We start from the raw sequence: 27,070 nt of genomic DNA on the forward strand, positions 1-27,070 counted from the left end.
GCTTTAAATACACGCTGTAACGGTCGTGAGCTTTAGTACTTTTGAGACTGAACGTGATGAGATGAAGTTAGCCAAGAATGCCTTTCAGGCGATAAAGACGCCAATATTAACACCTGACTGAGTTTGAAAGAGGTCGTGTAATTGGGTTACGAGAAGCTGGTCGTTCTTTCTGCGACACAGTAGAAAGACTTGTCAGGAACGTAGCCCCCCTACATGATTGCTGGCAGCTGTGGTCAAGTGAAGACACGGTCGCGGGAAGACCGGGCTCTGGACGGCCAAATGGCGCTATTGAAAAGGAAGACTAACGTTCGCTTTATGATTATGGAGCATGGTACTGCATCTGCAGCAGAATTTTGAGTAGCAGTTGGCATCCAAGTGACACAACGAACTGTTAAAAATCGGTTACCTGAAGAACTGCTGTGAGCCAGTCGCCCTGTAGTGTGCATTCCAGAGACTCCAAACCACCGCCATTTTCGACTTCAGCGGTGTCAACAGAGAGCTCGTTCGAGGGCAGGTTTATGTTTCCTGATGATATATGGTTCTACCTTCGTGCCAGTGATGGCCGTGCATTGGTCAGAAGTAGGCCAATTAAGGGCTTGCAACCAACCTGTCTGCATGCTAGACACACTCGACATACACACTGAGTTATGGCCTGGGGTACGATTTCGTATGACAGCAGGAGCACTGTCATAGTTATCACACGTGACTACGAGTTTGTACGTCAACATGTTGATTCGACCTGTTGTTCTGACAACCTTGAACAGTATTCCAGAGAGTGTTTTCAACAGGAATATGCTCACCCACACATCGCTATTTGTCGACATATTGTTGCCTTAGCCTGCTCGATTACCAGATATGTCTCTAATCGAGCACAAATGGGACGTCATCGGGCGATAACTCGAGCGTCATCCACAACCAGCATTAACCGTTCCTGTACTGACCGACCAGGTGCAACAAGCGTGGAACTCCATCCTACAAAGTGAAATCCGGCACCTATACAACACAATGCATGTACATTTGCATGCTTGCCTTCATATTTTTGGCAGTTACACCAGTTATTAATGTGCCAGCTTTTCACATTTTCAATGGTTTATCTCGCGCTTACATTAAGCTATGATCGTGCAATGTTAATCACTTAAAAATGTTACCTAGACAAGTGTATTCCCAAAGTTTCATTATATATAGAGGGTCTATACAGGGGCGATGTACTTGAGGACAATATTATGGAAATGGAAGAGGATGTAGATGAAGATGACAGAGGAGATATGATACTGCGTGAAGAGTTCGACAGAGCACTGAAAGACCTGAGTCGAAACAAGGCCCGGGAGTAGACAGTATTCCATTAGAACTACTGACGGTCTTGGGAGAGCCAGTCCTGACAAAACTCTACCATCTGGTGAGCAAGATCTATGAGACAGGCGAAATTCCCTCAGACTTCAAGAACAATTTAATAATTCCAATCACAAAGAAAGCAGGTGTTAACAGATGTGAAAATTACCGAACTATCAGTTTAATAAGTCACAGCTGAAAAATACTAACGCGAATTATTTACAGACGAATGGAACAACTGGTAGAAGCCGACATCGGGGAAGATCAGTTTGGATTCCGTAGAAATGTTGGAACACGTGAGGCAATACTGACCCTACGACTTATATTAGAAGAAAGATTAAGGAAAGACAAACCTACGTTTCTAGAATCTGTAGACTTAGAGAATGCTTTTGACAATGTTGACTGGAATAATCTTTTTCAAATTCTGAAGGTGACAGGGGTAAAATACAGGGAGCGTAAGGCTATTTACAATTTGCACAGAAAACAGATGGCAGTTATAGTAGTCGAGGGACATGAAAGGGAAGCAGTAGTTCGGAAGGGAGTGAGACAGGGTTGTAGCCTCTCCCCGATGCTATTCAATCTGTATATCGAGCAAGCAGTAAAGGAAACAAAAGAAAAATTCGGAGTAGGTATTAAAATCCGTGGAGAAGAAATAAAAACTTTGAGGTTCGCCGATGATATTGTAATTCTGTCAGAGACAGCAAAGGACTTGGAAAAGCAGATGAACGGAATGGACAGTGTCTTGAAAGGAGGGTATAAGATGAACATCAACAAAAGCAAAACGAGGATAATGGAATGTAGTCGAATTAAGTCGTGTGATGCTGAGGCAATTAGATTAGTAAATGAGACATTTAAAGTAGAAAAGGAGTTTTGCTATTTGGGGAGCAAAATAAATGATGATGGTCGAGGTAGAGAGATATAAAATGTAGACTGGCAATGGCAAGGAAAGCGTTTCTGAAGAAGAGAAATTTGTTAACATCGAGTATTGATTTAAGTGTCAGGAAGTCGTTTCTGAAAGTATTTGTATGGTGTGTAGCCATGTATGGAAGTGAAACATGGACGATGAATAGTTTGGACAAGAAGAGAATAGAAGCTTTCGAAATGTGGTGCTACAGAAGAATGCTGAAGATTAGATGGGTAGATCGCATAACTAATGAGGAGGTATTGAATAGGATTGGGGAGAAGAGGAGTTTGTGGCACAACTTGACTAGAGGAAGGGATCGGTTAGTAGGACATGTCCTGAGGCATCAAGGGATCACCAATTTAGTACTGGAGGGCAGCGTGGAGGGTAAAAATCGTAGAGGGAGACCAAGAGATGAATACACTAAGCTGATTCGGAAGGATGTGTGTTGCAGTAAGTACTGGGAGATGTATAAGCTAGCACAGGATAGAGTAGCATGGAGAGCTGTATGAAACCAGTTTCAGGACTGAAGACCACAACAACAACAACACATTAATTATGTTTTGGTGTTGCGATTTCTTTTCCGTCACTATATTTTCAGTGTTATTCAATGCATATCATAGCTAGCTAGATGATATGATTACCTACTACAGCGGTGTGGTCCCCGTGTTGGATGTTGCAGGATGGCCCACTGCCGACTGATGTACGTGTGCTCGGCGCTGCTCGCCGCCGCTGCCGCCGCCGCCGCTGTGGCCGACGCCGCCATGGACCCGGCGTCGACGCTCGAGTGTCACCGCCGCCTCTACACGTACAAGGTCACCAAGACGGACGCCGACGGGCGCGCCTGCTGGGACGTCATCAACGTCATGTCGTGCTGGGGGCGTTGCGACTCCAACGAGGTCTGCACTGCTCTGACTCAAAACAGACACTACCCAAAACGTTCGCAAGTCGCAGCTCAGATTGGGATTTGCAACAGTGCTTCTTGGGGAAAAGTCATTTAATTCCGAACTGCGTCTACTTACCAGGCACATTTATTGGTCTAGGGGTAAGGTCTTTGATTATTAATCAAAACACACTCGGCCCCGGGTCGGAGCACACGGATTAATACGTCACCCCCGTCTTGTCAAAGAGGGCGGGGAGACGACAAAGGTTCAGGCCGTTCTCTTGCCCTCGGGATGGGAAACTGCCCCTTAATGTGGAAGAATCAGGAATGACCAACGTGTGAGGACGCAAAAGACAACGGAACTACATTAATGACACAAAATGTGTATCCACAGCACATGTGGCCTGTAATTGAAAAAATGTCGTGATGATCTCTCGATTGACAAAAGATTCCGAAATAGACCCCCATTCTGGTCCTTGGGGTGGGACTGCCAAGGAAGAAGCGATCCGAGAAAGTGATGGAATAACCAACTAATGTATAACGTTCTATGAGTCGGGGCGTGGAATGTCAGAAGTTTAAACGTGTTTGGGAAGCTATAAAGACTGAAAAGGGAAAGGCAAAAACCCACTCTAGATATAAGGTGGAGCATTACAGTGGGGGGGGGGGGGGGGGGGGTCAGTGAAGGGAAATGGAAAGAGACTAGGATATGTGCTCACATGAATACAGGATAATATCAACAGCAGCAGAAAATAGTGTAACGGGAGTAGGATTAGTTATGAATAGGAAGGTAGGCAGAGAGTGAGTTAATGTGAACAGTTCAGTGATAGGTGGTTCTCATCAGAATCGACAGCAAACCAACACCGACAATGATATTTAAGGTAGACATGTCGACGCCGGAAGCCGAAAATGAAATATAGAGAAAGTATATGATGATATTGAACGGGTAATTCAGTACCTAAAGGGAGATGAAAGTATAATAGTCATGGAGGATTGGAATGCGGTTGTAGGGGAAGGAGTGAAAGCATGGGTTTCGGAAGAGTATGAGTTCGGTACCAGGAATGAGAGAGATGAAACATTAAATGTTTTCGCAAATAAATTTCAGCTGGTAATAGCGAATACTATGTTAAAGAATCACAAGAGGAGGACATGTGCTTGGAAAAGGCTAGGAGGTACGGGAAGATTTCAGTTAATTACATCAGGGTCAGGCAGAGATTCCGAAACCAGGTACTGGATTTTAAGGCGTACCCAAGTACAGATAGAGACTGAGAGCACAATGAAGAGGAATGTGAAGTTCAAGAGAATACTCAGGAAGAATCAGTGCGGAAAGAAGTGGGATACGGGAGCGCTAAGGAATGAAGTACTATGCGTCAACTTCTCTGAGGCTATAGATACTGCAATAAGGAATAGCTCACCAGACAGTTTAGTTGAAGAGGGATGGGCATCTCTGGAAAGGGCAATCACAGGAAGTGGAAAGAAAATCGTCGGTGCAAAGAGGGTACCTCGTAGGAAGCCAAGGGTAACAGAAGAAAAACTTTAGTTGATCGATGAAAAAAGGAAATTCTGGAATACAGAAATACAAGTCACTTAGATATGAAATCAATGGCAGGTTTAGGAAAGCTAAGGTGAAATGACTTCATGAAAAGTGTGAAGAAATCGAAAAGGAAATGATTGTGAGGAAGCATATAGAAAAGTCAAAAGAACCTTCTCTGAAACTAAGAGCAAGGGCGGTAACACCAAGCGTGTAATGGGAATACCACTGTTAAATACAGAGGAAAGAGCGGATAAGTGGAAAGATTTCATTGAAAGCCTCTGTGTGCGGAAGGGCTTGTCTGATGACGTGATGAAGAACAAACAGGAGTCGATACAGAAAAGGTAGGGGATCTAGTATTAGAATCATAATTTAAAAGAGCTCTGTTAGAGTTAAAATCAAATAAAGCAGAAGGGAAAGATAACATACCATCAGAATTCCTAAAAATCATTGAGGAAAGTGGCAACAAAACGACTGTTTCCGTTGGTGTGTAGAACGTATGAATCTGGCGATATACCACCTGACTTTTGGAAAATAAATGAACCACATGAATGTGGGAAAGTGCGAGAACTGTCGCACAATAAGTTTAACAGTTCTTGCTTCGAAGTTGCTGACAAGAATAATATACAGAAGAATGGAAAAGAAAACTGAGAATCTATTATATGAAGATCAGTTTGGCTTTAGGGAAGATAACGGCAGCAGAGAGCTTCACTCTGACGTTGAGGTTGCTAATGGCAGCAAGACTAAAAAAAATCAAGGCACGTCCAAAGAATTTGAGACCAAGAAAAAGCGTTCGACAATGTAAAATGGTGAAAGATGTTCGAAATTCCGAGAAAAATAGAAGTAAGTTGTAAGGAACGACGGGTAATATATAATATGTACAAGAGTCAAGAGGGAATAATACGGGTGGAAGACCAAGTACGAAGTGCTCGAATTTAAAAGGGTATAAGACAGGGATGTTGTCTTTTGATCCTACCGTTCGATCTGTACATAAAAGAAGTGACAACGGAAATAAAAGTGAGGTTCTAAAGAGGAATTAAAATTCAAGGTGAAATATTTTCTGGTGACGTTGCTGTCCTCAGCGAAAATGAAGAAGAATTACGGGATATGATGAATGGAATGCATAGTGTAATGAGCACAAGATACGGAGAAGGACGAACGCAATGAGAAGGAGCAGAAATGAGAACTGTGAGAAACTAAACATTATAAGTGGCGATCTCGAAATAGATGAAGTTCAAGAATTCGCTACTTTGGCAGCAAAATAACCCATGACGGATGGGGCAAATAGGACATGAAAAGCAGACTAGCACTGGAAAAAGGTGTTCCCCGCGAAGGGTAGTCTACTAGTATCAAGTAAAGATTTTAATTTCGGGAAGAAATTTCTGAGCATGTACTTTTGGAGCACAGCATTGTATGGTAGTTAAACATGGACTGTGGGAATGGAAGAGACTTGAAGCATTTTAAATGTGGCGCTACAGAAGCCTGTTGAAAGTTAGATAGACTGATAAGGTAAGGAATGAGAACGTTCTCCGGAGAATCGGCGAGGAAAGAAATATATGTACACCCTAACAAGAAGAAGCGACAGGATGGTAGGATATCTGCTAAGACATCAGGGAATGTCCGCCCCGATAGCCGAGTGGTCAGCGTGACGGACTGCCGTCCTACTTTACGTATAACCAGAATCTCTTTGGTTTTTTCTGCCAGATACCGAGAAAGAGTTTCGTTGTGGAAATTATTATAAGCATCTCGCATTTGAGCATGCGCTATCTTTAGAACTTCAGCAAAACTTTGCCAGTGTTGGGGATATTGCGTCTTTTAAATTTGGCATGCTTTTTTCGTTGCTTCTGCAACATCGATGTGACCCGTTTTGTGGACCATGGGGGATCAGTACCATCACTTATTAATTTACATGGTGTATATCTCTCAATTGCCGTCGATACTATCTCTCTGAAATCATTCCACATCTTTTCTATGCTTACATGATCAGAACGGAATGAGACTCTCTTAAAAAGGCGTTAAGAGCATTTTTATCAGCTTTCTTACACAGATGTACTTTGCGTTTCTTTTTGTTGGTTGTAGGTGTTACGGTACTCAGCCTAGCAGCAACTGCCTTGTGGTCGCTAATTCCTGTACCCGTCATGATACTCCCTATTTGTCCAGGATTATTTGTTGCTAAGAGGTCAATGACATCCGACGTCTCAACCGAGAACCATATATACAACATGTCCGTCGAGAAAGCCTCAAGCAACACAGGTCAAGTATGATTTCGCAACCCTTTACGCTTCGAGTGGGTTCATGAACTGACTGTTCAAAATAATTTTCTGAGAAAGCATTCAGTACAATGTCGGATGAACTCTTATGCCTGCCGCCGGCTTTAAACATATAACTTTTCCAGCATATTTAGGGTAGATTGAATTACCACCGACTATAACTGTATGATTGGGGTTGTTTGTTGTTGTTGTGGTCTTCAGTCCTGAGACTGGTTTGATGCAGCTCTCCATGCTACTCTATCCTGTGCAAGCCTCTTCATCTCCCAGTACCTACTGCAACCTACATCCTTCTGAATCTGCTTAGTGTATTCATCTCTTGGTCTCCCTCTACGATTTTTACCCTCCACGCTGCCCTCCAATACTAAATTGGTGATCCCTTGATGCCTCAGAACATGTCCTACCAACCGATCCCTTCTTCTGGTCAAGTTGTGCCACAAACTTCTCTTCTCCCCAATCCTATTCAATACTTCCTCATTAGTTATGTGATCTACCCATCTAATCTTCAACATTCTTCTGTAGCACCACATTTCGAAAGCTTCTATTCTCTTCTTGTCCAAACTATTTATCGTCCATGTTTCACTTCCATACATGGCTACACTCCATACAAATACTTTCAGAAATGACTTCCTGACACTTAAATCTATACTCGATGTTAACAAATTTCTCTTCTTCAGAAACGCTTTCCTTGCCATTGCCAGTCTACATTTTATATCCTCTCTGCTTCGACCATCATCATTTATTTTGCTCCCCAAATAGCAAAACTCCTTTACTACTTTAAGTGTCTCATTTCCTAATCTAATTCCCTCAGCATCACCCGACTTATTTCGACTACATTCCATTATCCTCGTTTTGCTTTTGTTGATGCTCATCTCATATCCTCCTTTCAAGACACTGTCCATTCCGTTCAACTGCTCTTCCAAGTTCTTTGCTGTCTCTGACAGAATTACAATGTCATCGGCGAACCTCAAAGTTTTTATTTCTTCTCCATGGATTTTTATACCTACTCCGAATTTTTCTTTTGTTTCCTTTACTGCTTGCTCAATATACAGATTGAATAACATCGGGGAGAGGCTGCAACCCTGTCTTACTCCCTTCCCAACCACTGCTTCCCTTTCATGTCCCTCGACTCTTATAACTGCCATCTGGTTTCTGCACAAATTGTAAATAGCCTTTGGCTCCCTGTATTTTACCCCTGTCACCTTTAGAGTTTGAAAGAGAGTATTCCAGTCAACATTGACAAAAGCTTTCTCTAAGTCTACAAATGCTAGAAACGTAGGTTTGCCTTTCCTTAATCTATCTTCTAAGATAAGTCGTAAGGTCAGTATTGCCTCACGTGTTCCAGTGTTTCTACGGAATCCAAACTGATCTTCCCCGATGTCGGCTTCTACTAGTTTTTCCATTCGTCTGTAAAGAATTCGTGTTAGTATTTTGCAGCTGTGGCTTGTTAAACTAATTGTTCGGTAATTTCATATCTGTCAACACCTGCTTTCTTTGGGATTGGAATTATTATATTCTTCTTAAAGTCTGAGGGTACCTCGCCTGTTTCATACATCTTGCTCACCAGATGGTAGAGTTTTGTCAGGACTGGCTCTCCCAAGGCCTTGAGTAGTTCCAATGGAATGTTGTCTACTCCCGGGGCCTTGTTTCGACTCATGTCTTTCAGAGCTCTGTCAAACTCTTCACGCAGTATCGTATCTCCCATTTCATCTTCATCTACATCCTCTTCCATTTCCATAATATTGTCCTCAAGTACATCGCCCTTATATAGACCCTCTATATACTCCTTCCACCTTTCTGCTTTCCTTTCTTTGATTAGAACTGGGTTTCCATCTGAGCTCTTGATATTCATACAAGTCGTTCTCTTATATCCAAAGGTCTCTTTAATTTTCCTGTAGGCAGTATCTATCTTACCCCTAGTGAGATAAGCCTCTACATCCTTACATTTGTCCTCTAGCCATCCCTGCTTAGCCATTTTGCACTTCCTGTCGACCTCATTTTTGAGACGTTTGTATTCCTTTTTGCCTGCTTCATTTACTGCATATTTATATCTTCTCCTTTCATCAATTAAATTCAATATTTCTTCTGTTACCCAAGGATTTCTACTAGTCCTCGTCTTTTTACCTACTTGATCCTCTGGTGCCTTCACTACTTCATCCCTCAAAGCTACCCATTCTTCCTCTACTGTATTTCTTTCCCCCATTCCTGTCAATTGTTCCCTTATGCTCTCCCTGAAACTCTGTACAACCTCTGGTTCTTTCAGTTTATCCAGGTCCCATCTCCTTAAATTGCCACCTTTTTCCAGTTTCTTCAGTTTTAATCTACAGGTCATAACCAATAGATTGTGGTCAGAGTCCACATATGCCCCTGGAAATGTCTTATAATTTAAAACCTGATTCCTAAATCTCTGTCTTACCATTATATAATCTATCCGATACCTTTTAGTATCTCCAGGGTTCTTACATGTATACAACCTTCTTTCGTGGTTCTTAAACCAAGTGTTAGCTATGATTATGTTGTGCTCTGTGCAAAATTCTACCAGGCGGCTTCCTCTTTCATTTCTTAGCCCCAAACCATAATCACCTACTACGTTTCCTTCTCTCCCTTTTCCTACACTCGAATTCCAGTCACCCATGACTATTAAATTTTCGTCTCCCTTCACTATATGAATAATTTCTTTTGTTTCATCATACATTTCTTCAATTTCTTCGTCACCTGCAGAGCTAGTTGGCATATAAACTTGTATTACTGTAGTAGGTGTGGGCTTCGTATCTATCTTGGCCACAATAATGCGTTCACTATGCTGTTTGTAGTAGCTTACCCGCATTCCTATTTTCCTATTCATTATTAAACCTACTCCTGAATTACCCCTATTTGATTTTGTGTTTATAACCCTGTAGTCACCTGACCAGAAGTCTTGTTCCTCCTGCCACCGAACTTCACTAATTCCCACTATATCTAACTTCAGCGTATCCATTTCCATTTTTAAATTTTCTAACCTACCTGCCCGATTAAGGGATCTGACATTCCACGCTCCGATTCGTAGAACGCCAGTTCTCTTTCTCCTGATAACGACATCCTCTTGAGTAGTCCCCGCCCGGAGATCCGAATGGGGGACTATTTTACCTCCGGAATATTTTACCCAAGAGGACGCCATCATCATTTAATCATACAGTAAAGCTGCATGCCCTCGGGAATAATTACGGCTGTAGTTTCCCCTTGCTTTCAGCCGTTCGCAGTACCAGCACAGCAAGGCCGTTTTGGTTATTGTTACAAGGCCAGATCAGTCAATCATCCAGACTGTTGCCCTTGCAACTACTGAAAAGGCTGCTGCCCCTCTTCAGGAACCACACGTTTGTCTGGCCTCCCAACAGATACCCCTCCGTTGTGGTTGGACCTAGGGTACGGCTATCTGTATCGCTGAGGCACGCAAGCCTCCCCACCAACGGCTAGGTCCATAGTTCATGGGGGGGGGGGGGGGGGGATGATTGGGGTACCTATTTGAAATGAGACTCAAGGTTTCTTCGATCTGTTCAGCAACTTTATCTTCTGAGTCGGGGGTCGGTAAAACGATCGAATTAATAGTTTCATCCGACTGTCAAGTGTAACCTCTACCCTTACTAATTCGCAGGTACTGTCTACTTCAATTTCTCTACAAGGTAATCTACTTCCGACAGCAATAAATACTCCACCACCAACTGTATTTAATCTATCCTTTCTGAACGCTGTTAGGTTGTTCGAAAAAATTTCGGCTGAACTCATTTTCGGCTTTAGCCAGCCCTCCATACCTGTAACTATTTGAGCTTCAGTGCTTTCTATTATAGCTTGGGGCTCTGGGTCTTTCCCAACACAGCTACGAAAATTTACAACTACAATAATGATAGTTTGTAGAACTACCTTATTGAGTTTTACCTGCCCCCTGTTAGGCGGACCCCCTTTCTGTGGTTTCCTGAGACCCTGTAACTTAAAAAACCGCCCAGCCACTTCCACACAGCCCCTGCTACCCGTGTTGCCGCTTCCTGCGTGTAGTGGACTCCTGAGCTATTAAGAGGAACCCGGAAACCCACCACCCGATGGCTCAAGTCAAGGAATCCGCACCCTAAACGCTCACAGAACCGCCTGAGCCTCTAATTCAGACCCTCCACTCGGTTCTGCACCAAAGGACCACAGTCGGTTCTATCGACGATGCTGCAGACATTGAGCTCCGCCTAAATCTCGCAAGCAAGACTGGCAGTCTTTACCGTTTCCGCTAGCCGCCCGAAACCAGAGAGAATCTCTTCCGATCCAAAGCTACACTCGTCATTGGTACCGATATGAGCCACCACCTGCGGTTGGCTGCACCCTGTACTCTTCATGGCATCAGGAAGTACCCTTTCCACATCTGGAATGACTCCCCCAGGTATGCACACGGCGTGCACACTGGCTTCCTTCCCCTCGTTAGCAGCCATGTTTCTAAGAGACCCCATTACGCGCCTAACGTTGGAGCTCCCAACTGCCAGCAAACCCACCCTCTGTGAATTCACCAGACCTTGCGGGACGAGGAGCTTCCTCTGGAACAGGGTGGACGACTGCATCCGGCTTAGAGACTATAAGATTTACGAGAGAAGAAATCGACATCGCTCTTTATGGTGCAACGCAACTGTCGAAATACTTATAAGAAGTGGAAGAAAGTAAATTTTTACCGTGCTGTTGAAGAGTTGGTTACTAATACAGCACAGCTTGAAATCGAACTAATACTTCTCACTTGCTAGGGAACGACAGAAAGAAAAATTAATACATAGTACTCGCCAATGATACTGGCTTTTTACATTGTACTTTGTTAGGCCACAGATTTTAGAGCACAGAAGAAGCGCATTCACTTGAACGGAAAACTTTTATTCAAAATATGAGTGCAGCCATCGATTATTCTGTAGACAGGCATGTCTGTAGTAATTTATTCTTCTCTTATCGCTAATAACGCATTAAAGAGATTGAAAAGAGACAGTACTTCTCATCCTAGGAAAAATGCTAGTGTCAGACATCATCCGTCATATTGTTTTTCACTCTATGGCAAGCCTTTCACAGTGCTTTACGCCCTTTTCCGAAGAAGGACATTTTGTTTTGGATGTTCCTCGGGTGGTCGCAAGTGCAAATGTGGTCTGCTCTCTACCAATAAAATGGTTAACATCAGTGTTCGGCCTTTTACTGAGGTGGCAAAAGTCATGTGATACCTCCTAATGTCGTGTCGGACGCCCTTTCACACCGTCTTTCGACCTCTCCATTACGTTCCATTACGTTAGAGGGATTCGTGTCGGGTGATCTGGGTGGCCAAATCATTCACCCGAATATTGTCAAAACAATTGCGAACAACTGTGGTTCGGTAACAAGGCGCATTGTCATTCATAAAAATTCCATCGTTGTTTGGGAATATTAAGTCCATGAATAGGCTCAAATGGCTCTGAGCACTATGGGATTTAACTTCTTAGGTCATCAGTCCCCTAGAACGTAGAACTACTGAAACATAACTAACCTAAGGACATCACACACATCCATGCCCGAGGCAGGATTCGAACCTGCGACCGCAGCGGTCGTGCGGTTCTAGAATGTAGCGCCTAGAACCGCTCGGCCACTACGGCCGGCCTCCGTGAATAGCTGCAAATGGTTTTCAAGTAGTCGAACATAACCATTTACAGTCAATGATCGGTTCAATTGGAACAGAGGATCCAGTCCATTCCACATAAACCCAGCCCACTACATTGTGAAGCCACCACCACCTTGCACAGTGCCTTGTTGACAAAGTGGGTCCATGGCTTCGTTGGGTCTGTGTCACACACGAGCCCTACCAGCAGCTCCTACCAACTAAAATCGGGACTCATCTGAAAAGGCCACGGTTTTCCAGTCGTCTAGTGTTCAACCAATATGCTGACGAACCCTGAAACTGCGCTACAGGTGATGTTGTAATGTTAGCAAAGGCACTCCCGTCGATGGTCTGCCGCCATAGCCCTTTATCCCCAAATTTTGCCGCATTTTCCTAACAGATACGTTCGTCTTACGTCCCAATTGGTTCCTGCGGTTACTTCAAGCAGCGTTGCTTGTCTGTTAGCACTGACAACTCTACGCAAACGCCGCTGCTCTCAGTCGTTATGCAAAAGCCATCCCCCATTGCGTTATCCACGGTAAGAGGTAATACCTGAAATTTGGTATTCTCGATGCACTCTTGACATTGTGGAGTGTGTGTGTGTGTGTGTGTGTGTGTGTGTGTGTGTGTGTGTGTGTGTGTGAACTCCTAAGGGACCAAACTGTTGAGGTCATCGGTCCCTAAACTTACACACTACTTAAACTACTTAGACAAACTTACACTAAGAACAACACACACACCCATGCCCGAGGGAGGACTCGAACCTCCGGCGGGAGGGGCCTCGTAATCCGTGACACGGAGCCTCAAGCCGCGCGGCCACTCCGTGCTGCTACACTGTGGATCTCGGAATATTGAATTCTCTAACGATTTCCCAAATAAGAGCGCGCCATGCATTTAGCTCCATTTGCCACTGCACTTTAAAAGTCTGTTAACTCTCGTTGTGCGGCCATAATAACGTCTGAAACCTTTTGAAATGACTCAACTGAGTACAAATGACAGCTCCGCCAATGTACTTCACATTTATTCCTTGTGTACTCAATACTGTCGCCATCTTTGTATAGGCACGTTGCTACACCATAACGTTTGTCACCTCAGTGTAATATAATACACTATTGTTTAGGGATTCTCAGGGACCTTCATAACTTTTAGAGAATAATAACAACGAAGTGACTGTTATACAACATGCGATGTTGCGCATTGAAATTGTGTAGATAATAGGGAGTCCATTTTTTTAAACAATTCGGAAAATGTGGTCTTAGGAAAACGGAAATATTGTGATAAACCTTTCGGCTGTGTTTTCATCAGCCTCGCAGCGATAATGTCATTTCCGTCTCACTCCATTTTAATTGCTTGGCGGAAAGTAACGCCAGTGCTTTTTGTTGCTAAATACAAAAAAAGTTGTGCGAGATCTGTGCGGACAGCATCGCTTGGCTTTTGTGAAATCGCGTCATGTGAGGAATGAAGCAGCCCTCACTTGTCAAAACACGTAATTAACCGCATGGCTGTGGGGAGCGGCGTCGCGCACTGAATGCAATTAACTTCCACGGCAGACTGTGCTACTCTCTAGCCGCCCTCGGCAATGTGTTGGAGTCGCTCTGACCTCTACAGCACGTGGGGGCTTTTGTTTGTCGCACAAACTTTTCTAACAAGTCTACCTCCAAGTTTCATGTCATTTATTCTGTCAGTCGAGTGCTTCGTAGTGCTGTTGCTAAACACGGATTTTCGAAGACCCTTCACTATAAAAGACGAAGTAAATATTACAGAAATCTAATCTAGGACAACTGCCAACATAAATAAGTTACACGTAGATAACCAAGATGTAGCGAAACAGTTGAAATCACATAATAAGTGTGAAGTTTCGGGTCCAGATAGCATACCAGTCAGGTTCCTTTCAGCGTAGGCTATGCTGATAGAATAGCTCCATACTTATCGATGTTGTACAAACGCTCGCTCGAGGAAGAATTCGTACCTAAAGACTGTAAGGCTGCACAGGTCCTATAAATAGCCAAGAAAGGAATAGTAGTAATCCACAAAATCACAGACTCATATCACTGACGTCGATTTGCATCAAGATTCTGAAACATATATTGTGTTCGAACATTATGAATTACCTCGAAGGAAACGATTTATTGACAAATAGTCAGCATGGATTCAGAAAATATCGTTCTTGTGGAACACAAATAGCTCTTTATTCTCACGAACTAACGAGTGATATTGACAGAGGACGTTAAGTTGATTCCATACTTGTACATTTTCAGAAGGCTTGTGACGCAGTTCCTCACAAGCGACTTCTAATCAAACTGCTTCACTGTGGAGTATCGCATCAGTTGTGCGACTGAATTCGTGAGTTCCTGTCAGGAAGGTCACTGTTCGGGGTAATTGGTGGAAACTTACCGAGTAAAACAGAAATGATATCTGGCGTTCCCCAACGATGTGTTAAGACCTACTCCTGTTCCCGATCTGCATAAACGCCGTATGAGACGATCTGAGCAGCCCTCATAGGTTGTTTGCAGATTATAATGTCATTTACTGTCTTGTAAAGTAATCAGATGATTAAAAACAATGGGCAACTGATTTAGACAAGCTATCTATATGGTGCAAAAAGTGGCTATTGACGCTAAATAATGAAAAGTGTGAACTCATCCACATGAGTACTAAAGGAAATCCGCTAAATTTCTTTTACAAGATAAATCTCACAAATCTAAAGGCTGTAAATTTAAATAAATACTTAGGGATCACAGTTACGAATAACATTAAATTGGAAGAATCACATAGGCAATGTTGTGGGGAAAGCAAGCCAAAAACTGCAATTTATTGGCAGAACACTTAGAAAGTGCGACAGGTCTACTAAAGAGACTGCTTACACGAAGCTTGTCTGCCCCCTTCTTGAGTATTTCTCTGCAGTATGGGATCCGCATGAGTTGGAACTGACGGAGGAAACAGTTCAAAGAAGGACAGCTCGATCTGTGTTATCATGAAAATGGGGAAAGAGTGCCAGGGACACGATACGTGAGTTGGGGTGGCAGTCATTAAAACAAAGGCGGTTTTCATTGCAGCAGGAATTTCTCAAGCAATTTCAATCACCAACCTTCTCCTCCGAATGACAAAATATTTTGCTGGCACCCACCTACGTAGGAAGAAATGAACACCATAATAAAATAACAGAAATGAGAGCTCGACAGAAAGATTTAAGTGCTCGATTTTCCAGCGTGCCGTTAGAGAATGGAATGGTAGAGAATAACGTGAAGGTAGTTCGATGAAGCCTCTGCAAGGCACTTAATTGAGAACTATAATCATAGAGATGTAGATTGGATGTTTACATGCTGTGTAATGAAGTCTACAAAAATTAGGACAACGTACGAAACCTTTTTTTCACATTCGTTCACTGATAAATGTATATGATGATAAAGGGTTTTCTCTATAGACCGCCAAACAGCAAAGGTGATGTTTTTTTCTGTGAGATGAATGTGTTTAAGAGGAAGAACGTAAGTTTGGTAAACCGTGAATGTCGGTCCAGAAAAAAAACACACACACACACACACACACACACACACACACACACACACACACACACACACAAAGTGAGAGACAGAGAAAGAGAGAATTCACATACAAACGCTTGAAAATGTTACTGTCACGTGTGCGAAGAGCACACATACTCATGAATTTGGGATATCTACGGAACCAGTTACGAGTTTTGGTGTCTTGTCTTAGACATGCACGAGTGGTACTTGGTGTCATTCATGCTACAAGCATGAAGATGACGTTATTGGAACGTCGAAACTTGTTACCTAACAAAACAATATCAATATAACGTTGTTGGTATAGCATTATTCGGCTGGTCCCGGCGGAGGTTCCAGTCCTCCCTCGGGCATGGGTGTGTGTGTTTGTCCTTAGGATAATTTAGGTTAAGTAGTGTGTAAGCTTAGGGACTGATGACATTAGCAGTTAAGTCTCATAAGATTTCACACACATTTGAACTTTATAGCATTATTACATGTCGTCGAGCAGCTACTGTACCATGCTCCTGTACCCAGAATGGAGTTACATTTACGTTAAATGTTCTGGTTTTACATATCTCCTCGAATTCCTCCATTTAGCATAGTGATCTGTGTGTAGTCTTTGAATATACTGGGGTAACATATTTTGCGACGTAAGGAAAATTTACGATGAAAGTATAGCATATGTTAATCATACGTGGGAATAAGTCGCAATGTTTAAAAATAAATAAGTTCTGCTTCGTTACCTTATTTCTGAACTCGTCTTCCTGATGAAGTCAGTCCTGTTTGTAAAGTTCGCCCGATGATTGAAGACGTTGCAAAGAAAGAATTTACCCCCAGAATGAATTTCATCTCCCGTAGAATTATTTTAGTGAGTCGAAGCCTTGCCTTCGCTTTCTCAAACTTTAATTTCCCGTGCGAGTTGCTACGTGTTTCGCGTTGTATGGTAGCCCATAAGTAGCCAGTCACTGTGACAGACCCGAGTTACGTATCTCAGCGGCTGCATTCAAACTGTATAAGATCTTACACAACGGTGTATGACATTACAGAATAAAAGTAGGAAGATTCAGTTCAATCTCTGGTCGACACTAAAACCTACAATTATGGATAAAGGGATGTAAGGCGCAAGGTGAGTGTCATTGTAAAATCAAGTGTAACTTTCTGTTACTACCTTATCGACATAAATACCTCTGAAACAGGCAGGCCTTTGGCAATCACAATTTCAGTGAGTTGCAACACACATTGAGTAAGATATCGGATCTCAATAATATGGCAATAAAAACAAGTAGGCCTTGATCAATAAAAGTTTCAGAACCCAAATTATGAAATAGCTCTTAATTTAATTAAAAGGGAACAGGCAGGCCCTCAATACTAACAGCTTCAGTCAAGTAAAAGTGCCACATAGAAAACATAACCTGGATTTGTCCGAAAACAGTATTTGATGCCATTTCTGCCACCAGTGGAGAAATGGGCAACAAGCACGTAACCCATGCCGTAATAAACGGCGGCGGACTGTCACGACTGACAGTGTACGATGTGCTCCACTGTTGCGTCAGAGCCGAGGAGGACGCAGATCTGTCCTACACATCTCGTCGTGTTCTACGGTCTTCAAATGGTTGAAATGGCTCCAAGCCCTATGGGACTTAACATTTTAGGTCATCAGTCCCATAGACTTAAAACTAAGTAGACCTAACTAACCTAAGGATATCACACACATTCATGCCTAAGGCAGGATTCGAACCTGCGACCGTAGTAGCCGCGTGGTTCCCGACTGAAGCGCCTAGAACCGCTCGGCCACCGCGCCCGGCTCTACGGCCTTCGTTCAACCATTTTGCATACACCCGCTGCACTACCGAAACACTTCGTCCACACGAGCAGCAATTTCCCAGATGATGCATCACATTCCTGATGACAATAATGTGTCCTCTTTCAAGATCACTGATTTGATGGTACGGTTCGCTGATACGTCTGCGAGGCATCCTGCACGTCTTCTGAAGTCACACTGATCCATTACCTTCGGTTTACAGCGACAACGAGAACCACAAGCACATTTCAGCTTGGTGTTTCGCAGCGATATCGATGTTAACCTTAAATCCGTTGGCCGACATGATTCAAACGCTAATCATTTCTACAGAACATACTAACGTATATGTCCTGTGAATAAGAACGTGTTCTCTTTTTTCTGAACATAAGTGTACAACAGACATCTGCGTTGCAGCGGTCGCTACGGAGCGCGTGGGTGCCCTCACGATCGAAAGGTCTTCCGTTGCTGCCAATTACGATACCTGCTTCGAAGCGACAGCAACGCTCCCAGAAACTCATTGCCCTTAAAAAGAGGCGTGTTCTAGAGACGAGGGCCATAAAACAAGACGTTATTTCAGCGTGATCGGCGCCGCAGCACGCCACGCGACGGCAGAAATACGACAGGTTTATGGATGCGACAGCACGGCAGGTAGCTTTCACATGGAGCGAGGGCGGCCTTTGGAAATGTGAGGTGATGCTCGAATGCGTTGTTTGTATTCTAGAGAAAAAGCAAATACTTAAACAAGCAATCAGCTACTTATTTATCACATTAGTTCCACTGAAATTCAGGGGAAAAACGTCCCATAATACTCTCATATAGCCTCCATGCCAGTATTTAGCAACATGGACGCCGCGTTTAACTATATTCTTATTTGGAAATAGAGCAAAAATTGTGCCACTTTTATTACCATTTAGTACTGAAACGCTATAGAATGCAAGTTATGAATTAGTTTTTAAAGGAAAGAAACTTAATAACAAGATGGTCAGCAAATTATAAAGTGAAACATAAGCAGAAAACTCCCGCTAAATATTTCGCTGTTCTGAAGAGACCATTCAGTTTGCATAAATTCTTTAAATGGCAGATGGCAGCGGCAATAGGCTGTAGGTATCGGGTAAGTTATTTCCACTTAGAAAACGAAACAGGTTTGATTATATTCTCGTTTCATTCAACTAGCATATTGCGGGGAGTTACAAAAGGTTGAGTAATACTCCGTAAAAGGACAGGTAATACATACAACAGGCAACACATATTAGAAAAAGAAGTGATGTGCTAATGTTGCTTTCAAAGGTCTTAAGTGAAATAGTATTCAAGGATGTGGTAAAGTAACACATTTTTAAATGTCATATATACTTACAATTTAATGAGATGATTCGATGCAACTGAAAGGAATTTGAAGAACTGCGTGTTTACCATCAGCTGTACAATCTTACTATTTATTTTCTACCGCTTTCCGTCGTACCAATCATCTTATGTCAACAAGAATAAATGACCAATGTCAACAAAGGTTAAAACAAATAAGTTTCCGAATTGACCATGTAAAACATGTCGAAATACTTAAGAGCTATACATTAGATTGACACGGAATTCACGTTTCCATAGGATAAATTGAAAATCAGCAGTTATAAAACAGATCAGGATTTCGATGAAAATGAAATGTCGTGTGGCTAGGGCCATCGGGTAGACCATTCGCCTGGTGCAGGTCTTTCGAGTTGACGCCACTTCGGCGACCTGCGCGTCGATGGGGATGAAATGATGATGATGATTAGGACAACACAACACCCAGTGCCTGAGCGGAGAAAATCTCCAACCCAGCCGGGAATCGAACCCGGGACCTTAGGTCTGACATTATGACGCACTGATCACTCAGCTACCGGGGCCGGACATGATTTCGATACCAGTATGCAACTGACTTAATTATGATTAAACAGAACGTTCATTAGAGTAGTAATATGAGGACGTACTCTGTTGATACGAGTACATTAAGAACTGATGATTATATGAGAAATCTACGTAACTTACAACGCAAATATTATCTTTTAGTAACAGATTTGTGTTGCATATCAAGATACAGGGTAACAGATACTGAACTATAAGAAAAAACAGTAAATTAGTTATAAACTACGGCGAGCGCAGACTTTATTCAACATGTAATCATCATTACAGATATTCGGATTTCGATTATGACATGTTCGATATGCCTGCCTTCATTGGCGCTGATATGGCGCAAAAGAAAAGCGAAATTCTACATGACCCGCTGACGTGTCGGAACATTCATGCTGTTGATGACTTCCTGAATGGCCGTTTTCAGCTCAGCATTGGTTTTGGGGTTGTTGCTGTACACCTTGTCTTTAATACAGCCTCATAAAAGGAGTCGCATCTATTCATATCCCGAGAATATGTCGGCCAATCGAGGCTCAGGCCAGTGGCCTCTGGGTACCCTAAAGCCACAATGCGATCGCTAAAGTGCTCCTACAGGACGTCACTCTCCTGCTTCGATGGAGCCGAGCTCCGTCATGAACCACATATAGCTGAAATCAGAGTCACTTTGGATAATAAGGATGAAATCATCTTTCAAAACCGTCATGTACAGTTCGTTACTCATCAAGGAATATCGCACCGATTATTCCGAGACTGGACGTTTGACACCACACAGTCTCCCGTTAAGGGTGCAGAGACTTCTCGATCGCTAAATGCGGATTCTCAGCCCACAAACGCGCCAGTTTTGCTTATTGACGAACCCACCATATTTGCGCATACTAATTCCCATCATACCTCGCGGTCAGCCGTGCTGTTTGAACTTCCTAACGCAAACCGTGTGGAGTTATGACGATCTTATTTCATATAATTCAATAATTGTCACCATGTGTATATTGTCAACCATCAATAAAATGCTGATCTCGAAGTTGTGTTCTTTGAAAGAATATGCACTGAAGAGCCAAAGAAACTGGTACACCTGCCTAATACCGTGCAGGGCCGTCGCGAGAACGCAGAAGTGCCGCAGCACGAAGTGGCGTGGAATCCACTAATGTCTGAAGTAGTGCTGACGAGAACTGACACTATGAATCTTGCAGGGCTCTCCATAAATACGTAAGAGTACAAGGGGTGGACTTCTCTTCTGAATAGCACGTTGAAAGGGATCCCAGGTATGCGCAATAATGTTTATGTCTGGGGAGTTCGGTAGCCAGCGGAAGTGTTTAATCTCAGAAGAGTATTCCTGGAGACACTCTGTAGCAATTCTGGATGTGTAGGGTGTCGTATTGTTCTGCTGGGATTGCCCAAGTGCGTCGGAATGCACAATGCACACGAATGGATGCACGTGATCAGTCAGAATGCTTATGTACGTGTCACCTAGCAGAGTCATATCTAGACGTATCAGGGGTCCCATATGACTCCAACTGCACACGCCCCACACCATTACAGACCCTCCATCAGCTTGAATAGACCCCTACCGACATGCAAGGTCCATGGATTCATGAAGTTGGCTTCATATCTGTACACGTCGATCCGCTCGATACAATTTGAAACGAGACGTCTCCGACCAGGCAACATGTTTCCAGTCATCAATAGTCCAAAGTCAGTGTTGACAGGTCCATGCGCGACTGCCGGGCGATGTGGCCGAGCGGTTCTAAGCGCTCCAGTCCGGAACCGCGCTGCTGCTACGGTCGGAGGTTCGAATCCCGCCTCGGGCATGGATGTGCGTGATGTGCTTAGGTTAGTTAGGTTTAAGTAGTTCCAAGTCTAGGGGACTTATGACCTCAGATGTTAAATCCCATAGTGCTTAGAGCAATTTGAACCAATTGAACCATGTGCGACGTAAAGCTTTCATCAGTCATCAACGGTACGGGAGTGGGTCTTCGACTCCGAAAGCCCATATCGATTATGTTCCGTTGAATGGTTCGCACGCTGACACTTGTTGACGGCTCGACGCTGAAATCTGCAGAAATTTGCGAAGGGTTGCACTTCTGTCGCGTTAAACGATTCTCTTCAGTCGTCGTTGGTCCCGTTCTTGCAGCATCTTTTTCCGCCCGCAGCGCTGTCGGAGATTTGAAGTTTTGCCGGATTCCTGATATTCATGGTACACTCGTTAAATGGACGTACGGTAAAATTCCCACTTCACCTCTACCTCGAAGATGCTGTGAGTCATAGCTTATGCCCCGACTACAACACCACGTTCAGACTCACTTAAATATTGATAGCCTGTTATTCTAGAAGCAGTAACCGATCTAACAACTGCTCCAGGCAGCGCCGTATTCTGCCTGTTTACATGTTTTTGTATTTGAATGCGCAGGACTACACCAGTTTCTTTGGCGCTTCATTGTAATATTTGCATTGCTTCTATATTGTTAACAATATGAAGAGATATAGTAGCCATAAGAAACAGTATCGGTCGCTAGGCTGTTGTATCATACTTTTTTTACACCGCAGTACTGTGCTAAAGAACACCATTTAGAACAAAATATGTGTGGCAGCACAACTTTTACATCTGGAGACGATGTACGAAGGAGTTTGAAACCGTTAGCTTAATGAAAAATGCAGTGCATCACAAGTACCGAGATAGTTTTTTTCGTTGTAGAGTCCGTTTGCAAGATTTGCTACCTTCATCGTTTCTTCAATCATGACTCTTAGTAGGTTCGAGTGTGATTCATCGCCCGTGGTCCTATTGTTGAAAGCGTGTAATTTTACAAAAACCTCTGAGCCGGTATAGGATAATCTTGTTTCCAGAAGGCACTCGCTTATAGCTATCAGAGAAAAATTAGCAATCTGATGGATGTGCAAATACTTTAATCTGGTATTCCTTTATCTGCGTCGGAAAAAGACGGCTCACCACTGCGATGCGTAGGTTTCCGGTTATTGTGCCGGTGACTCATCTAGGGCTGAATGGGACGTAAATAACCTCAGCAAAATGAAATTCCTTTTTACTCTCACTGGCTATTGACGCAGTGGAACAGTCGGCGCGAAGCTTCAATCTCGTTTTCATTGGGAGGCAATCCTGTACCGACTGTTATTTCTAGACTTGCGAGTTAACGATTGCTGAATAACAGTTACTATTTTTTGTACAGTCTGAAATAAAACTCAAGAGTCACGCACGAAAAACAGAGGCTGATTTGCTAAATCAATATAAGCGAAACCAAATTTCGCTCGGTACTGTATTATACACGACTGCAAAGTTAAACAAAATCTTATTGCGCGTATTCGTTCATATTCCGAAAAGTACTCCCATTACCGTGTTTCCTCTATAATTTTTTGTCCAAAACAGGTATTTATGAAACATGCGAGGTTGTGTTCTGTTATCATTTTATGAGCGGAGACAAAAACAATAGCAACCATTATCATGGTTTTCTATGGTTACCTCAACGAGGTCTGTTCAAAAAAAAATTTAAACTTTATCCACAAAATTTTTCTATGCTTACCTTTGCGTATTGTGCATGGTATCCTTCAAAATACTCTCCTCCACAGTTGGTGCACAGCTCCCAATGCCGTTTCCAACTTCCGGAAGCAGTCTTGGTTCGCTTCTTGCTGGATCACGTGAAGTGCTGTATGCGAATTTTATTTTATGTTGTATACCTTTGAAAAATCTTCGTCTTTTCGACGGGGTTTTCAACTTTGGAAATAAAAAATGCCCACAGGGGCCAGATCTGGAGAGAGCGGAGAATCAGGCAGGACAGTGATTTTGTTTTTTGTGCAGTAGTCACGCACCAACAGGAATGAAAGTACGGGTGCGTTATCGTGATGCCATGAATTGATACGCCACATTTTAGGCCGTTTCTTTCTCACATTTTCTCGCAGGGATTGCAACACGTTCCGATAGTACCATCGATTGACAGATTGTCGCTACGGCACGAATTCATGATGAACTAATCTTTCAAAGTCAAAGAAAACTGTCGGCATGACTCTGATATTTGACCTGCCCTGACAAGCTGTTTCTGGTTTTGGAGAATCTTTCCCGAACAATCGTGAAGACTGAACCTTGGTCTCAACATCATTAACCGAAGACCCACGTCTCATCACTAGTTACGACTCTCTTAAGGAACATCTAGTTCTCATTTGCGCGATCCTAAAGCTCTTCACAGATTGCGAGTCGGTCTTTCTGGTCTTGACTCATAAGCCCACGGTACGAACCTGGAGACAACACGATGCATTCCAAGATGTTGTGTAAGGGGAGCGGACACGGACGGGGGATCGTCCTAACGTAGAAAGTGAAAGCAGTAGGCTCTAAATGGTAGGACGTTTACGATTCTTCAGAGAACGTGTGGTTGAGAATCTTGTCTGATCTGTAAAGTATAATAGACGGTGATCTATGACATCTGCCGAAAGAGCACAATGCTGGTGCAGCCATAAGTGTTTCGCAGCACACCGTTCAACGTACACTACTGGTCATTAAAATTGCTACACCATGAAGATGACGTGCTACAGACGCGAAATTTAACCGACAGGAAGAAGATGCTATGATACGCAAATGATTAGCTTTTCAGAGCATTCACACAACGTTGGCACTGGTGGTGACACCTACAACGTGCTAACATGAGGAAAGTTTCCAACCGATTTCTCATACACAACCAGCAGTTGACCGGCGTTGCCGGGTGAAACGTTGTTGTGATGCATCGTGTAAGGAGGAGAAATGCGTACCATCACGTTTCCGACTATGATAAAGGTCGGATTGTAGCCTATCGCGATTGCGGTTTATCGTATCGCGACATTGCTACTCGCGTTGGTCGAGATCCAATGACTGTTAGCAGAATATGGAATCGGTGGGTTCAGGAGGATAATAGATCCAATGACTGTTAGCAGAATATGGAATCGGTGGGTCCAGGAGGATAATAGATCCAATGACTGTTAGCAGAATATGAAATCGGTGGGTTCAGGAGGATAGTACGGAACGCCGTGCTGGATCCCAACGGCCTCGTATCACTAACAGTCGAGATGACAGGCATCTTATCCGCATGGCTGTAACGAAAGTGCACCCACGTCTCGAACCCTGAGTCAACAGATGGGGACGTTTGCTAGACAACAACCATCTGCACGAACAGTTCGACGACGTTTGCAGCAGCATGGATTATCAGCTCGGAGACCATGGCTGTGATTACCCTTGACGCTGCATCACAGAGAGGAGCGCCTGCGATGGTGTACTCAACGACGAATCTGGATGCACGAATGCAAAACGTCATTTTTTATGATGATTCTACGTTCTGTTTACAGCATCATGATAGTCGCATCCGTGTTTGGTGACATCGAGGTGGAAGCTGGTATTCGTCGTCGCCACACTGGCGTATCACGTGGCGTGATGGTATGGGGTGCCATTGGTTACAGGTGTCGGTCACCTCTTGTTCGCATTGACGGCACTTTGAACAGTGGACGTTACATTTCAGATGTGTTACGACCCGTGGCTCTACCCTTCATTCGATCCCTGCGAAACCCTTCATTTCAGCAGGATAATGCACGGCCGCATGTTGCAGGTCCTGTACGGGCCTTTCTGGATACAGAAAATGTTCGACTGCTGCCCTGGCCAGCATATTCTCCAGATCTCTCACATATTGAAAACGTCTGGTCAATGGTGGGCGAGCAACTGGTACGTCACAATACGCCAGTCACTACTCTTGATGAACTGTGGTATCGTGTTGAAGCTGCATTGGCAGCTGTACCTGTACAGGCCATCGAAGCTCTGTTTGACTCAATGCCCAGACGTATCAAGGCCATTATTATGGCCAGAGGTGGTTGTTCTGGGTACTGATTTCTCAGGATCTATGCACCCAAATTGCGTATAAATGTAATCACATGTCAGTTCTAGTATAATATATTTGTCCAATGAATACCAGTTTATCATTTGCATTTCTTCTCGGTGTAGCAATTTTAATGGTCAGTAGTGCACATTGTTGAAAATGGAGCTCCGCAGCAGACCAGACCTACGTATTCTATTGTTGGCCCGACGACATCGTCAGTTACGATTGCAGTGGGGAAGGGGCCGTCGGAGCTTAACCGTCGATCAATTGAAACGTGTCGGCTATTGAAGTGAATCACATTTTTGTTGCACTAGGCTGATGGTCGTTACCTCAAGCGCCGTCATCGAGGTGAACAGCGGCTCAAAACGTGCAGCACGCCACGTACGCAGGCTGGAGGGAGCGGTGCTGTGCTATGGGAGATTTTCAAAATGGTTCAAATGGCTCTGAGCACTATGGGACTTAAATGCTGAGGTCATCAGTCCCCTAGAACTTAGATCTACTTAAACCTAACTAACCTAAGGACATCACACACATCCATGCCCAAGGCAGGATTCGAACCTGCAACCGTAGCAGCAGCGTAGTTCCAGACTGTAGCGCCTAGAACCGCTCGGCCACCCCAGCTAGCTGGGAGATTATCCCACGCTTCCATCGGATCTGTGATAGTAATCGAAAACATCTGACAGCTGCGAACCACTTGCGTCTCTTTATGCTTGATATATTCCCTGATGGCGATGTCATATTTCAGCAGTATAACTGTCCGTGTCTCAGAGCCAGAACCGTGCTACAGTGGTTTGAGGAGCAATATTGTGAGCTGACGTTGATGTTTCGGCTACCAAATTCTCCTGACGTAATTCCTATGGAACCCACATGGGTTGCCATGGGTGCCATAACCGCGTACGCAAATCAGCGGTCAGTGATTTACGCGTATTACATGACGTGTGTATGTACATCTAATGCATTCGACAGTAGCAAATGCCTCTGGTTACGACGTGAAGAAACTGCAATCATCCAGTCAAAACTGTGGGTCGTTTGATTGTTCTGGGAGATGGCTGATCGTAACTACAACATACGAAACATTAGTTCACTTAATTACGAGAATGACACAACGGTTTACTTAACGTGGTACAATCACTGCAACAGGATTGAGCCGAATATTTTGGTCTGTGTTTGAACAATGAAGCATCACGTGATGCACACAATTACAAGCTCTTTTCTTGAAGTAAAAGTTCAACATTTTGGCAAGTACAGACGGTTCCTTAACGTTGTACATTCATTGCAACATGAATGAGCCGAATATTTAGGTCTGTGTTTCAATAATGAAGCATCACTTGATGCACACAATTACAAACTCTTCTCTTGAAGTAAAAGTTCAACATTTACACAAGTACAGTTCCGTCTGAGACTTGAATAGCACTGGAGTCCTAAGTAGATGATGTTGACTGCTTCTTCGAAGGTGATGAACTGGGTCGAGAGAGTCCATGCTCGGCTCTACATCTATCTCCGTGCGATGGCGCTGCAGTGCT

General features: G+C 43.5%; 1 protein-coding gene across 1 annotated transcript in view; it reads left to right on the forward strand.

Moving 5' to 3' along the window:
- The first annotated feature begins 2,983 nt into the window (after window positions 1–2,983).
- LOC124803007 (thyrostimulin beta-5 subunit) overlaps window positions 2,984–27,070 on the forward strand; it is an 81,375-nt gene continuing 57,288 nt past the window's right edge. The window contains exon 1 of the mRNA XM_047264114.1: window positions 2,984–3,129. Within this exon, the coding sequence (XP_047120070.1) occupies window positions 2,995–3,129 (135 nt within the window). The 5' untranslated portion in view covers window positions 2,984–2,994. The remainder of the gene's footprint in view (window positions 3,130–27,070) is intronic.

The sequence above is a fragment of the Schistocerca piceifrons genome, chromosome 6 (assembly GCF_021461385.2).
Source record: "Schistocerca piceifrons isolate TAMUIC-IGC-003096 chromosome 6, iqSchPice1.1, whole genome shotgun sequence".
Taxonomy (NCBI): Eukaryota; Metazoa; Arthropoda; class Insecta; order Orthoptera; family Acrididae; genus Schistocerca; species Schistocerca piceifrons.